The 14852-nt window shown below is 30.9% G+C and overlaps 1 protein-coding gene across 1 annotated transcript; it reads right to left on the bottom strand.

Moving 5' to 3' along the window:
- Nucleotides 1-2635: 2635 nt before the first annotated feature.
- On the bottom strand, nt 2636-4214 carry LOC112296073 (chlorophyll a-b binding protein, chloroplastic). Its single transcript, XM_024548210.3, has 3 exons — nt 4012-4214; nt 3431-3578; nt 2636-3296 (listed from the first exon to the last, which is right to left on the bottom strand). The coding sequence occupies exons 1-3, from the start codon at nt 4152-4154 to the stop codon at nt 2787-2789; spliced, it is 801 nt and encodes a 266-aa protein (XP_024403978.2). The 5' UTR covers nt 4155-4214; the 3' UTR covers nt 2636-2786.
- Nucleotides 4215-14852: the final 10638 nt, after the last annotated feature.

Raw genomic sequence — 14852 nt, 5'->3', positions numbered from 1 at the left:
GTCGGCATGGACAAGGAAGGAAGGAAGGAAGGCCTGGACATGGCAGGACCCAGTCGGAGGCACGCTGCAGGAGGCGACCTTCGAGGCACTGGTGGGAAGCAACATGCAATGCCATGAAGGTGCGGCATGGAAGTGAAAGTGGAAGTGCGATGCAGGTCACTTGGACAAACTGGCTTGTGACATGTGAGCTGCACCAGGAGTTTCCAAATCTACATAGATCGCACACTTGCCCCACGTGCACACAAATCCTGCGACGCCCACTTGGATGAGGCTAAATTATGCCATCCCGCCACCCTCCAGGTTTAGCATCTCGAAGTTCGTTGTACCGTAGCCGACGAGAAAAACGGCCACTCCAGGAAACTGTGCAAGCCTGATTCAATCACCAGGTGCTGGGCTTTTGAAGCAATTGTCCGTTATGCATCATTTGCTTTTGATGTCCAGTTCTTGTCCGATCACTTCATGAGGGGTTAAAAGTTTGTAGGTGTTTGCAGACTTCGTAGTCACAGGACCAGCTTTGCGAGTTGTCGTGGACATGCGCGCAGTGCAAACCTCGACAACTTCGGTTTGCGACGTTTTCATAGTAGTTCCTCTAGCGTTCAAAGGGCGATCAAGGAAAACAACTTGTTGAGATATCAGCCTCTCAAGCCTGCGACTATCCGGGAATTCTGTTTGTTGCAGCGGAGGGAGCTCATATTACTAGCAACAACGTGACAGTATTCTATGCCGACACTCTGACAGCTTGTTGCAACGCCTTGCAATCTCGAAACTCCTTCAGTTTCAGCTTGGCTCTTTTGGGGTCCACAGTTGGGGGACGTGGTGCTCACCGCTCCTGAGTTGAGGGTGTCTTCGGTTTTGAGCCTGAGACTGCAGTTCTGTTTCCTCACAGGCCTTCTGCCCCTGCAAACGATTATTGATAGGTTGGTTGTTAAGTATCTGATAATTTGTAGACTCGGTACGTCGTACCAGCTTCATCACTCAGGACGCACCCGGAAGTTATTTAAGCTAGGTAGACGTAAATAGCATTCTTATACCCCGATGAAGTTCATGGAGGAACAAATGTGGTACCAGTTCGATTCTTGCAGAGAAGTGACATTGCTGATGCTCAAGGCTTATGCTGTGTCCTTCTTACTCGTCATGTCGGTACTGTTGTGGACTGCTGGTGATCTAGCCAGTGATGCTTGTTTATATTATGGTTACTTATTCGTGGACTCCCAGTTCAGCCGACGTGTCAATCACACCTTCGTCGACTTTGGGTAATTTCTCATTTGAGGGACCGGATGTCCAATTCTAATTTCTGGTGGAATCGACATTCTGCTGGCATGAATGAGTCCTGTCAATATACTCAGTACCGAACTCATGTACACCAGAAGTGGGCAATGTTCTATACTTCTTCGACGGTTGTCTTTACCGGCATGCAACTCAAAAAAGGGATTTGTTTCTTTTTCCTAATGAACGCCCTGCTCCATGTAACAAACTGAAGAGAGTGTTAGGTATGCACTTATTCGGCAGGGTGAGACAACTTTTATCTAGGTCATTTTCAAGATGATCTTCAGCTCGATCAAGGATATAGAGGGTGCTGCAACATCAATATATTTCGAATGCACCAATCGAGGTTCGAGGCAGAATGGGACAATTATGGCCGTGTAAGTGGCTTGAAGGGCCATCGAATGGAGCAGAGTGGAAACTTTTGACATCTGGGATCCTCCGGTCTAAAGAAGTGGCCAATGTCACTTATCAGGGCAATCAAAGAATACACCTCAGTAGCAAGCAATTAAGTTCGGGTGTTAAGTGACGTGCATTCCCAGGTGAATACAGAAGTGCAAATTATCAGTGCATGTATGATCAGACATCACATGAGAGGAACACACCAGAGAGACGCTCAAGGATCACTTCGCTAGGGTTTGAAAGCACAGCTTGATAACAAATGTAACAGGACTATCTGGGAATTGCAATCCTCAACGTCCAAGGTTACATTTTCACTAGAAGACTTGGCAGAAAAATAACCCCATGTGCAGTGCCTGTACGTGACAAAAGTCGCGTGAACGCTACAACTTTGAAGGAATCAACAGAGAGAATTGCATTTTGATTTGAATTGTTCTGATTTAATGTGCTTTATTTTTGATATGAGTTGTTCCATTGAAAGTGTATACGTTCTTTTTTCTTTCCAAAAAGAAATTACTGTGTACTTCAGTTTTAACTTCGAGCTGTCCAGGCTATTGGTCCTTCAATTCTATCCTAGTCAGTGTAAATAGGCATGACTCTGATTCGGGATATGTTCCGGTGTGCAAGTGTGCGATTCGGAATTTTGTGCATGTGTGAGAGAGAGGTGGCGTTTGAGTAAACTGTGAGGGATTTGAGATATGTCTAACTGAATTTGATAATAGTTTACAGTGATACGTTTGAGACTGCCAACTTCGTATTGTTGTCATAGAATCAACGATTTGATGTACGATATTTGATTCAAAAGCTGATGTAGTTAGATCTCATTTCTCGGCATTTAATCACTGAATCTTGATAGAGTACCAAAATCAAATTCGTCATAGTCATCATAGTTGATTGTGATTTAGGTATCAACTATGATGACTAGTTAAATTCGAAACCTTTATAACAGATCTGCCTGTGGGGAAAGCGTAAGTGGAGGAATGAGGATCCATTTTCCTGACAAATCGACATTTACATGAAGGAGCAAACAGCACGGACATCAGAAACGGCTACCTCTATGTTACAGCTTCTTGCAACGCAGCCATACAATGGACAGATACTAGTCGACCACAATCTTACTTAATCTAGTTCCCGGGGGTGAAGTTGGTGGCGAAAGCCCAAGCGTTGTTGGAAACAGGGTTGGCGAGGTGATCCAACAAGTTCTCCAGGGGGCCCTTTCCGGTCACAATGGCTTGGACAAAGAATCCGAACATAGAGAACATAGCCAGACGGCCGTTCTTGAGCTCCTTCACCTTCAACTCAGCGAGAGTCTCGGGGTCGTCAGCCAAACCCAAGGGGTCGAAGTACTTGCCTCCGGGGTAAAGGTCGCCACCCTCACCGACTCCGGGAAGACCATTGGTTCGGTATGCCTCAACTGCGCCCATGAGTACGACCTGGACGGCCCACACAGCGAGAATGCTCTGAGCGTGGATGAGGTTGGGGTTGCCGAGGTAGTCCAAACCACCATCGCTGAAGATCTGAGCACCGGCCTTGAACCATACTGGCTCCTTGAGAGTCACACGGGAGTACTTCTGGAGAAGCTCGGGGGTGATGCAGCCAAGGGCTCCGAGCATAGCCCATCTTCCATGAATCAACTGCGCATACAATTTAACAACTCAATCCCTACACCCAGCGCATATTGGTGAATTGTGGGGGCACAGCCCTTAACCCAGTGGTAGGTTATCAAGAGAATGGTGAGTAGTTCAATCAATGTCAGGAAAAGTGGTACCTCAAGAGCACGGTTCCGGGCAAATGACTCGGGGTCGGCGGAGAGTCCAGCAGTGTCCCATCCGTAGTCACCAGGGAACTCGCCCTTCAAGTAGGAGGGGGTGTTACCGGAGAAAGGACCCAAGAACAGGGGCCTGTCGGGACCGTACCTGCAGCATTGCATGTATTGATTAACTAGAGCTCTCAAAAAATTCCTTTGGTGGTCAACATCGGCTCTAAGAACGACGATGTCAACATGATGCGAACAATTCCCTCTGCGCGAAATAGCAACAGTAACACCGAAAAAAGAAGACTGCACTCGTAATTGTGGACAGTGACATTGAATTCGAAACATTCCACCTACACGGCGGAGGGTGGCCAATGATACAAAACAAAACGACAACTGCAAAATAACTCAAGATTAGCAGGCGCTAGCACAACGCCTGGAAAGGCTATTAGGTGAAATACTCGGTGCACCCCATTCCAATGAAAATCTGAGGTTTAGCCTATTGCACTTGATAGGCAAGTACACAACAAGCTCACAGAATGCGAGACACGCTATTCCAATAGCACATGTCCCAGTCAAAAACCAAGAAAACGTACCACATGCTGCCGCTGCTGGACTTGCTGCCCCTCATCACGACGCGGGCCTGGTTGGAACCCACCTTCTGGGCGAGCTCATTGGCAGGCCGGAGCAGAGACTGCCCGGCGAAGGTGGTCGAAGCGCATGCAGTGGCGGCCGCCATTGTTTCGACGAATAGAGCGGAGAGGGGGGAACACAGCGAAGAGCAAAGGGCAAGACTAGAACACACTATGCTGCAGTGCGGTGCAGCGCCGGTAAGGATATAAGATTGGAGAGTGGCGCCACGCATGGCACAGCAGCATCGCAGAGGTAAGGCTGATTGGCAGAGTCGAGCTCTGATTAGATAAGGTGGCGATGTTGGATCCCCCCCCCCCCTCCTCCCTACTTCCCCGCCGTCTCGTTCTCTCGCCCTCGGTCTCGCACCCCATGGCCGTGCCCCCCCCCCCACCTCGACCCATAACCATGCTTTGGAAGGATGATAAAAACGCCTCGTGCTCCTTCCATCATCCATCCACATGACACTGTTCGTTATGCGCATGGCTTGCGAATAAATGAAATAATTGATTGATTCGTGTGAGAAGTATAACGCCAAGATGATATTTGTGTGAGTGTTGTTGCTAGGGTCTTGGAAATAATCTTGTGGTGATTGCATGAAGAATATGTAGAGATGGATGCTAAAACGAAAAATAAGGTGAAGTTAATTCAGACATTTCATTCTGGAGTTTCATTTGTGATGAAATTTAGTGTTTAAGTGATGGCTATCATAGTGGCAAGCAGGAGCCTTTCTGGTGAGTTTTACTGAAGTTGAGTAAAACTCCCTTGATTTCGGAAGTTTTTAATGTTTTCTTTTGTTTTTTCTCTTTCAATTCTATGTATAATGTTATTCAATGAAATATTATGTATGTATGTATGTATACAACATCAGATTATAAAATGATGTTAAATTTGAATGTGAAATTTTAAAATTATTTTTTTAAAAAAATATTTTTTTTACAGTTTAGATGCATAAATTTAAAAATTAAGTTAAATATGATCAAATTGTAAGAGATTCAAAAAGATTAATTTATCTATAGTTCATTATATTTTGTTTTTTTTAAAAATAAATTAGTTTCTAATATACCACATATCTTTTGAAACTTTATTCTTTGGTTATATTTTTTCAAATAAAATAGGAGAGTTACAGCAAACCAACATAAATTAGTTTATTGCCTTTGTGCAAATCTACAAGAGTGTGATAAACTTAATTTAAATAAAAAATACTCTTTCTAATTATATTTTTATCTTTTTGTTATGGATTTTTCTTCTAAAATAACTTTCAAACCATCAATGTTCACAATAAATGACTAAACAAGATTTGCAATAATCAAAACATAAACTTTGTAATTATTGTTTTGTTTCTTAAAAAAATTATATACATATTGAAATACAATTAAGCTTACATTAAGATATCATATGTTTAAAAAGAGTTTATGATTTAAAAATCATATAAAATTATTTATCATTACAAAATAAAAATAAATAAAAATATTATTTTATTTTTCTTATTATTATTTTGTATGTGTCAAAGTTGATGGCTTATTGATTATATAATTATTTTCTAATTGTATTTTCGGTTTTATGTTGTATATATTTCAATAAGAAAGTCAATAGCCAATTGGAAAATGCGATTTTTATAATAAGAGAAATCACACAAACTAATTTTTGTACTTTTTATAATTTAAAGATTGAAAATAACTTCATACTTTTAATTCAATTAAAATTTATTACTTGGTTGTAAATTAGATATATTGCATGTCTCTATATATTTTATAATTATATATATTTATTTTGATGGTATTTATCTTTTTCAAAAATTAAACTATAATTTTTGTTGATGGTCATAAATCCTACAATACTATTTTACCAATAATTATTTTATAATTTGTGATTTACATCACTATCTTTTGCAATTTAAGGATAAAAAGGTTAAAAATATCACCTAACCTTTATTTTCAATCTGACATATTTATTTTATAAAATGTGTTGTAATAGAATTTTTATTTTTTATTTTTTTAAAATGATTTAAATATCCAATTATTCCTTTTTATGATAAACATATAATTTCTATTTAGGCATCTTATCTTAAATAACTTTAGAGATCTATAACTTAATCTAAACTAAATATACATTGGAAAAAATTAATTAAAGTAATTTTATTACTAATATATCATAATAATTTATAATCTCTTCTTATAAAATAGTGTTTTCACAATGTATTAAGTTCAAAAAATACATACTGTTGTTATTAATGTGTAAATATTTCATTGATACATTTTGTAGAATAAAACATCAAAGGTATATAACATTTAAAATAAAATGCACTATATTAATTATAGTATTATTTAATTTTTTTATAGATATCTTTTAAATAAAAATTTATTTGATAATTTTATTTATTATATGTTAAAAAAATATAATTTCTTCTTTATGGATTATTGAAATATATTAAAAATACAAATAATAATCATTTCAATACTTAATTCTCTTGAAAAAAATATATGTACTGTCCAAATACTAGGAATTAATACAAGTTATTTTATTTTATTTTATTTTATTTTTAAATTATTTTTTAAAAATTAATAAAATATTTAAAATTTAGATCAGTTTTCACTCTAATTAAATATCTGTAAACAAGGTACTATCCTAAATGTGATTAGCATATAATATCTGTATTTTTTTCCAAACAATTCAATCAATCATGAATCCTGTCATTAATTTTTAGAAATTTCTTACAAAGAAATTAATTATTATACTGAATATAAATATAAATATATATATATATATATATATACATACATACATATATGGAATCTGAAATTTAATTGTATTAGATCTTAAAAAAAACTTATTAGACATTTTGATCATTTTTTATTCTTATTAAATATATACATTCAAGAATTTTATTAATCATAATAATATCATTAATATTTTTATAAACATATCTTAGAGCATTATTTATACTCTAAATTTGTTACAACAAATATAAAATAGAATGATCTTGCCATTAGTTGTGTAAGCATTAAATTTGGCTAATACATATTTTTATATTTTATTTTTGTTTTTATTATATTAAAGACTAATCTTCATAAATTAAAGAATATTTTCTTTACAAATTTTAAGGCTGTATTAAACTAAATTAAGAAACATATATGTGTGGAAAAATTAACCATGAATTGGTTGTAGCTTAACAAAATAATTTAATCATGACAATAACTTCTAAAGTTTTTTAAATTGTACAAAAAAGAAATTCATTTTGACTATTCAAGAAAAATTTATAATTTTAGCATTTACTTAAATTATACAAGTAGAATTCAAAATATAACATTTTAAACATTCTCTAGCAAATGATGGTCTTAAACTTCCTATATTTCTTAAACAAATAGTGCACAAGTTTTAAAAACTTAGCTATTATGCTTAGATTTATTATAAGATTATCATTTGGTATTATAATATTGTTCAATGAATGTTAAAGTCCATAATGTGAAAAAGAGTCAAAATCTCATAAGATTTTATAATCTTGTAGTAAATTTTAAGTAATTTTTTTTTCTTACAATAAAATGTAAGAAATTCTTTTATAAGTATAATAAATAAAAATCTTAAAGTTTTTTCATTGATTGTAAAAAAGTTAAACCAATCACAACTAATTGTTATTATACTATGTTTTGAATTTGTATCATATGTCATTATTTGTGGAGTAATGTTATATCTAAAATATTATTAATTCAAAGGACATCCAAAATGAAGGTATTAAGTGTATATTAAGGTTTTTATTGTTAACAAAGAAGGTGAAGTTAGAGTTTAGATACACATAAGAATCTTATATATATATATATATATATATTGTAAAGTCATAAAACCATAGATATTTCAATACTTTACATGCATAAATTATAATACTTTGTATCACTAATATAATTCTTTTATATATAATTTAATTATTTTTATTTTTATATAATTTGATCTATATTTGTTATAGATTTATTTAAATTTTAATTTAAATAGATATTTTTTAATAGAAATAAGTAATTAAATGTAATTAACTATCAAGGACATGAATCATAAACAATAAAAACCTTAATGCTCTCTTTAGTCATTCAAAAGAATAGATATTCACTCACAAATAGTATAATATTTAAACTATAATGACTACTACAAAAGACAAGAAGGTTAGAGAGTCTTGAAATAAGACTAAAAACAAGAAATGTGTTTATAAGAGTGAAGAAGAATTTTTTCTTACCTCCATATATACTATCAAACTAAGAGCTATGTGGTGATGTTTTGTAGAACCTCAAATACATGTGAAACTTGCAAAATATGGGTCTTATTTGTAAGACAAGTTTTTTCTACACATGCACAACATTGCCAACTTGTACCATAAATCACCAATATATGCAACACGTGGCCAACTTGTTTGCTAAGTTTTCACTCTATCAATCAACTACAAATACAAATCAAATCAAATCCTTATTTATAAACTTTTAAGAAGATTCTTTCTAAGATACTATCAAATCTATTGACATTTATTTTCTATTTAATATTTCTTAAATATATAATTATATATCTCCATAATATTACTCTCTCTTCTAGAGATAAGTTCCACAAAGATCAATGATTACAAGTTGGAGGATCTAAGATGCAACAAATTATATTCACTATATATTTTGATTTTGATTTTTTTTAAAGATAGTTGATAGGTTCTTTCAACCATCAATAGTTTCATATATGAAAGTGTAAAGACCACCTTGATATTTAATCATTGTAGAGGCTTTTATAACTTTTTTCAAATAAAACATTTGAAACACCAATATAGGTGGTTCCTACCTCTAATAATATTAACAAACATTGGAGGTCTCTTCCAAGGTCGCAATATCAAATACATTCTATTTCAACATTTATTTAAGGAAGAATATATTATTTTTGAGGATTTTTATATATGCTACACTCTCTTGATTTCAAGTATATAATTCTTAAAGATCTAATAAATCAATATATTCTTGTTTCACTAAAAAATAATATATATTTATTTAAAGATGGTATAATTTTGAAACTAGAATGGCTATTATCAAAGAAAAGTAGGCTAGAAATCTTTGAAACAAGACTAAGAAAAGAAAGGCATTAACAAGAATAAAAAAGTTTTTTTTGTCTTCATATATACTATCTAATTAGGAGCTAAATTGTGATATATTATATGATTTTTGGCATGTGTCCAACTTGCAAAACATATATCTAACTTATAAATTTGTTTCTTATATATATGATATATGGCCAATTTGTATAACAAATCATTAATATGTGTAATATGTGGCCAACTTATTAACCAATTTTTACAAATGACATCAAATCCACGTCCCTAAATCTTCTAAGAAGCGTATATATAAAATATTATCAAATCTATTTATATTATTTTTTTACTTAATACTTCTTATTTAAGTAATTATATATATTTATTATATTAATTCTTTCTATTCTTTCTCTTTCTAAAATTAAGTTCCACTTGAAATAATAATTATATCTTAAAAAAGTTCAAGTTGCAACAAATTGTATTTTGTTATATATTCTAATCTTTTTTCTTCTATTGAGGTAGTTAATAGGTCATGCCAATTATTAATACAATCTCTTGTTAGGGCATAAAGATCACCTTGAAATTAGACCATTGTTAAGGCCTTTGTAACTACCTTCAAACAAGACATTTTGAACATTAATAATGATGATTTCTACCTCCAATAATATTACTAAACAATTAAAGTTTCTTCCAAGGTTGTGATACCAAATATGTTATATTTTACCATCTATTCAAAGAAGAACATGTTTTTCTTAAAAATCTTGATATCTATTTTGTTGTCTTAAAGTTTGTAATAATTTCAATGTATTATTCAATAACTCATGAATCAATATCTCCTAAGTTAAATTTAATATTTTTTGATATTTCATCTCTTTAGCACCAAAAATATATAAAATTTAAAAATCAAAGATAAATATAGAATGTAATATTCACTAAATCTAGTTTCTTTTATACTAAATTTTTTTTTGATTCTTTATTTTTATTTTAATAGATTTTATTGATAAAAAGTATCAACCTTATTTATTGTATTTGCAAGATTCTTGGTTGATATTTATGTGTATTTACTGATATTATACTTTTACTAGTATATAAGATGTTTCAATATATTTTGGCATTGCTTTTAAGTCAAAGACTTTTTAACCTCAAATTATTGATTATTATCTATTTTTATGAGATGACATGCCATTTATTTTCTTCCCAATATATCCACTATCTTATATGGCTAAAAAACAAATGTGGAACATGAAATGAATCTTTATAGACTTTTATAAGTGTAATTAATAAATGAAAAGATTGATTTATTAACTAATAGAAAATGGCTTAAGTTTACAATAATTCAACTTATCACAAAAGTATCTAGTCCTACTAATATGACAAAATAATCATATAGTGTTGTTTACATAAAATTAAAGTTGTTCCTTGCAATAGGCTTTTACATTGGTTTTTTGCCTCTTTTAATTATGCCCTCATTATTGCATATAGCTCTAATAGATAATTTGTTAAAACTTTTGCAAAAAGATTGTCAGCTTTTGAAAAGTTAAAAGTATTAAATAATAGATCATAACCATAATTAAGATAAAAAGGTATTTGTTGAATATAAGAATATATTATACTATTATATGCAAATTTTTCCAATGGCAAAAGAGTTGTTCAATCATCTTGATAGTAATTGATAATATATTTTAAATACTACTTTTAAACTTGATTCATCTATTTTATTTATTTATTAATTTTAAGACAAAAATTTTAATCATTAATCAAAATTCTATCAAAAAATTCTTTAAATTATTCAATATTGGATCACATCATTAAAAAAAAGATGAAAACCATGATAATGTAGAACTTCAAAGTGCTGTTCCAATAAACCTTGTTTGTGATCTTGGAGTTAGATAACTTTGGAGTTGAAGTTCAATCACTTCTTGTATTTGATTAATGAATCTTTAAAATTTTAATCTTATGCCATCAAACTTTTTGAGTAGGATAATTCTTGGTTTTCTAATGCTTGAATGGTGTTCTATTATAGCAGGAATAGTATGACCTAGTATAGATATTGAAGCAACTCCAATCATCTTTATATCTTTACTTCCTGTCAATCTTAATACTTTTAGTAGTAGTATATTAAATTGATGTATTATAAGCATTAACTCATTCAATTGTTCTTGCATTTATGTCATTGTATTCTTCATTTCAACTTGTTTTACCATAATAACACTAATGAAAAGAAGATATCTAATATCTTTTATAGTAAGTAGGAGAAAAGCTTAAAAAATTAAAGAAAGTCTAAGAACAATATTAGTTTAGAAGTGGTTAATCCGCAACTTCTAATATACTTATGTCTTATCAAGAGAAAGAAATAATTTAGCCTTAATAAAAAAAAATAAAAATAAAAATCAATGCTTTGATATTATAAGTGTATTCTTGTTAATTTGTCAAGGACAAGAATTTAATGAAAGCAAATAAATAAGTGACATTCTTTTTCAGAAATAGAAATAAAAAAGTATATATATTAAAAATAAATTAAAATAACTATTAAAAAATATAAATTATTAAATTAACATATTTTTATTTACTTTTATCTATTTATATTATCTAAATAAATATTAGAATAAATGTGTATATTTGCAATAAAATATGGCTATAAATACTCATAAATATTAATTGAAATTATAAAGGAATCATAAATTATTTTTTCTATCAAAAGTATAAATTATAAAAGAGCACTTTCCAATATAAGTGTGCCTATGAACCGAACTTAAGTAAATCTATTAAGATATTAAGAAAGATGCAACCTTAGAAAGAACTATATTTGTTGTGAAAATCTTCAAAATATTGATCTTGTTTTGTGTAACTTCTCTTGCATATTAATTATTGCTTCTATTATATTTATAGTAATAAAAAAATTTAAATTTCAAATTTTTAATTCAATTATAAATTTAATCTACTTGCTTCTCTCAATTGCATAATTTCTTGGCATAGAAATTGAACTTTATTGTTGATGTCCAGAATAGACATAGGAATAGACATTAGAATTATATAAGATTTTTACTCTAAGAATATTGATAAACTTGTGAAGATATATAGTAGTTAGCAAATCCATTCTTACTTTTGCCAAGTGTAGCATGCATAATTTTTTTTCTATTTTTTCAAAAATACAACTAAAGAAGTATTAGAATTGATTCATTTTTGAATTAAATCAAGTATAGTGAAATAGCATTCTTATCAAATTGTTAAAGACGTAAATTAAAAATGATAAAAACCTCAATATAATCTTGTATCACTCAAAACAATAAATATTTAATAAAAGATAGTATAATAATCAAACTAGAATGGCTATTATCAAAAATAAAAACTAGAGACTCTTAAAGCAAAACTAAGAACAAGAAAGGTGGGAACAAGAGTAAAGAAGGCTTCACTCTTGCTTCAATATATACTATTAAACTAGGAGCTATATGGCAACATTCTATAGGACCTTCGACACATGTTAAACTTACAAAACATGTGTCTAACTTATAAGACAAGTTTTTTATATGTATGCCACATAGCCAACTTGTGCCACAAATTGCCAATACATGCAATATGTGGCCAACTTGTTTACCAAGTTTTATACCTATTAATGAACTATAAACACAAACAAATTCAAATCTACATCTATGAGGCTTTTCTTAAAGATATTAGCAAATGTACCTATATTTACTTCTATCTAATATTTCTTATCTAGGTAATTGTGTATGTCCATAACTTTAAACATCTAATTTGAAATTTTGATTATCATTTTATAAATTAATGAGTTTTTATTGACAATTTTTTTTGTTAATATAAATTAATTTTTTAAATAAAATTTAAAATATTTATTTTAAATTTAAATTTAATATAATTTATTTTTTGAGTAATATTTTTGTCATTTTTTTTATTATAAAGCCATATTAGAATTTTTTATTAAATTTATGCTAAAATAATCTCTAAATTATTTCTTTAAAACCAAATAATCTAAATAGTACTGATTATTATATATTTAAGTTTTTTTATTTGAATAATTTGTTAGAAATTATTAGTCATATTCATAGCAACTTATACTATAAAATCTATTATTATCATTTGTCTTAAAATATTTTTGACCAAAGAATAATTCATTATAGGAGTTATTAAATATTAATATTTATATTTCATTGACCAAGTCAAATTGATATTTTTTTAGCTGATATCTTAAATTTAAAAATAAATCCAAATATAAAATTTTAAATATGTTTGTTTAAATATATTTTTATTTATTTAATTTTAATTTTAACAATTCTTTGATTGAATTCGATTTTAGAAATAATCTCCTTTATTTTGAAACACATTTAAATCTTCTTAAATATCAAGGACAATTACATGTGCTTTAAATGCAAAATAATTCCTAAATTTAGATCCATTAACATCTATTTTATTCTTCTTAAGCTATTATACATTGTATAGTATTTAAATTTTATTTTAACAACCTTTATCTATATTATAAAATTTAAACTAAAATATTTATTGATTAAAGACCTCAATTTGTGGAAAGGTTTTGAAAGATGGTTTTTAAGATTTTAAAAGTAGAAATTAGAATTTCTACATCTTGTTATCTTCATACTAATAGGAAAAGAAAATATTCACATTGAGTATTGGAGTTATGTAAACATTTTGCCATTTGAAATATCAATTAGATAAATTTATATTTATTTTATTACTAGAAGTTTTACTATAATATAGCATAATCATCCATAATCATCCATAATCAATAAATGTATGTATATATATATATATATATATACATTGATACTTTAATTTTTTTTTGATAATCCATCAATAGAAGTTTTTGGAAGTAGAATATTAATTTTTTTTAAATATTTCTATTATATAAAATATAATCCCATTTAAAATTGGAAATTAGGTAAGATTTCGTCATGTATTGCATATGAATGATAAAAAGAATTTCATGCCTCATTTTGAAATGAAACAGATAGAGAGCTAACCAAAAAATATTTTCACTACATGCCCAAAACATTCTCAACCTTTGACAATCAATGCTTGAGCGGTTGCTGTTCTCATTTAAGAACAATATACCAATGAAGGTAGCATTCTTCAGAAATTAAGGAAAACTTTATATCATTTTGAAAAAGTAGCCAATGAAACAGGAGAAAAAGCAGTCGGCAACAATAATTGCTATTCCAACTAATTAATGAAGTTCTTACTGTATCGGCAAACAATAATCCCTGCATACAATAAGTTTTGAAGAGAAAGTCACTACCACCGTATGTGGGTATGCAAAGAAGAAGAAGAAGCAGAAGCAGAAGAAGTCTCCGATAGAAAGTCAACCATTTTGATGTTTCCGAGGAAAAACTCCCCCCCCCTTTGAAGACCACAAGACAGAAGAAGAGTGTGCATTGACTCCATGGTGGGGGCGGGGCAGCGGGGGACTCTACCCACACATTCATCCATAGAACCATGCGTACATTCGTCAACACATCCATCCAACCATGGGGTAGAACGACGAACCGTGCAGTTCCAGATAAGTGAGGGGGAGATCGGGAAGCGCCTCCGGTCAGACGTGCAGAGACCGCACGATGGAAAAAGTGGGTTTTCGGGGGCCGGACCACCCAGCCCAGCCCGCGCAGACAGACAGCCTGGCAGTCAGGGCTGGGGAGGCATGTGCAGTGAGTGTGAGTTGGAGTGAGCCTGGATGGGGGAGGGGGGGAGAAGGACGTAGACCCCTCCGTCCGTCCGTTCGTCCGTCCGACC

The sequence above is a fragment of the Physcomitrium patens genome, chromosome 19 (genome assembly GCF_059467195.1).
Source record: "Physcomitrium patens ecotype Gransden chromosome 19, ASM5946719v1, whole genome shotgun sequence".
In the NCBI taxonomy this organism is placed as follows: domain Eukaryota; kingdom Viridiplantae; phylum Streptophyta; class Bryopsida; order Funariales; family Funariaceae; genus Physcomitrium; species Physcomitrium patens.
This window is presented reverse-complemented; position numbering and strand designations above follow the sequence as displayed.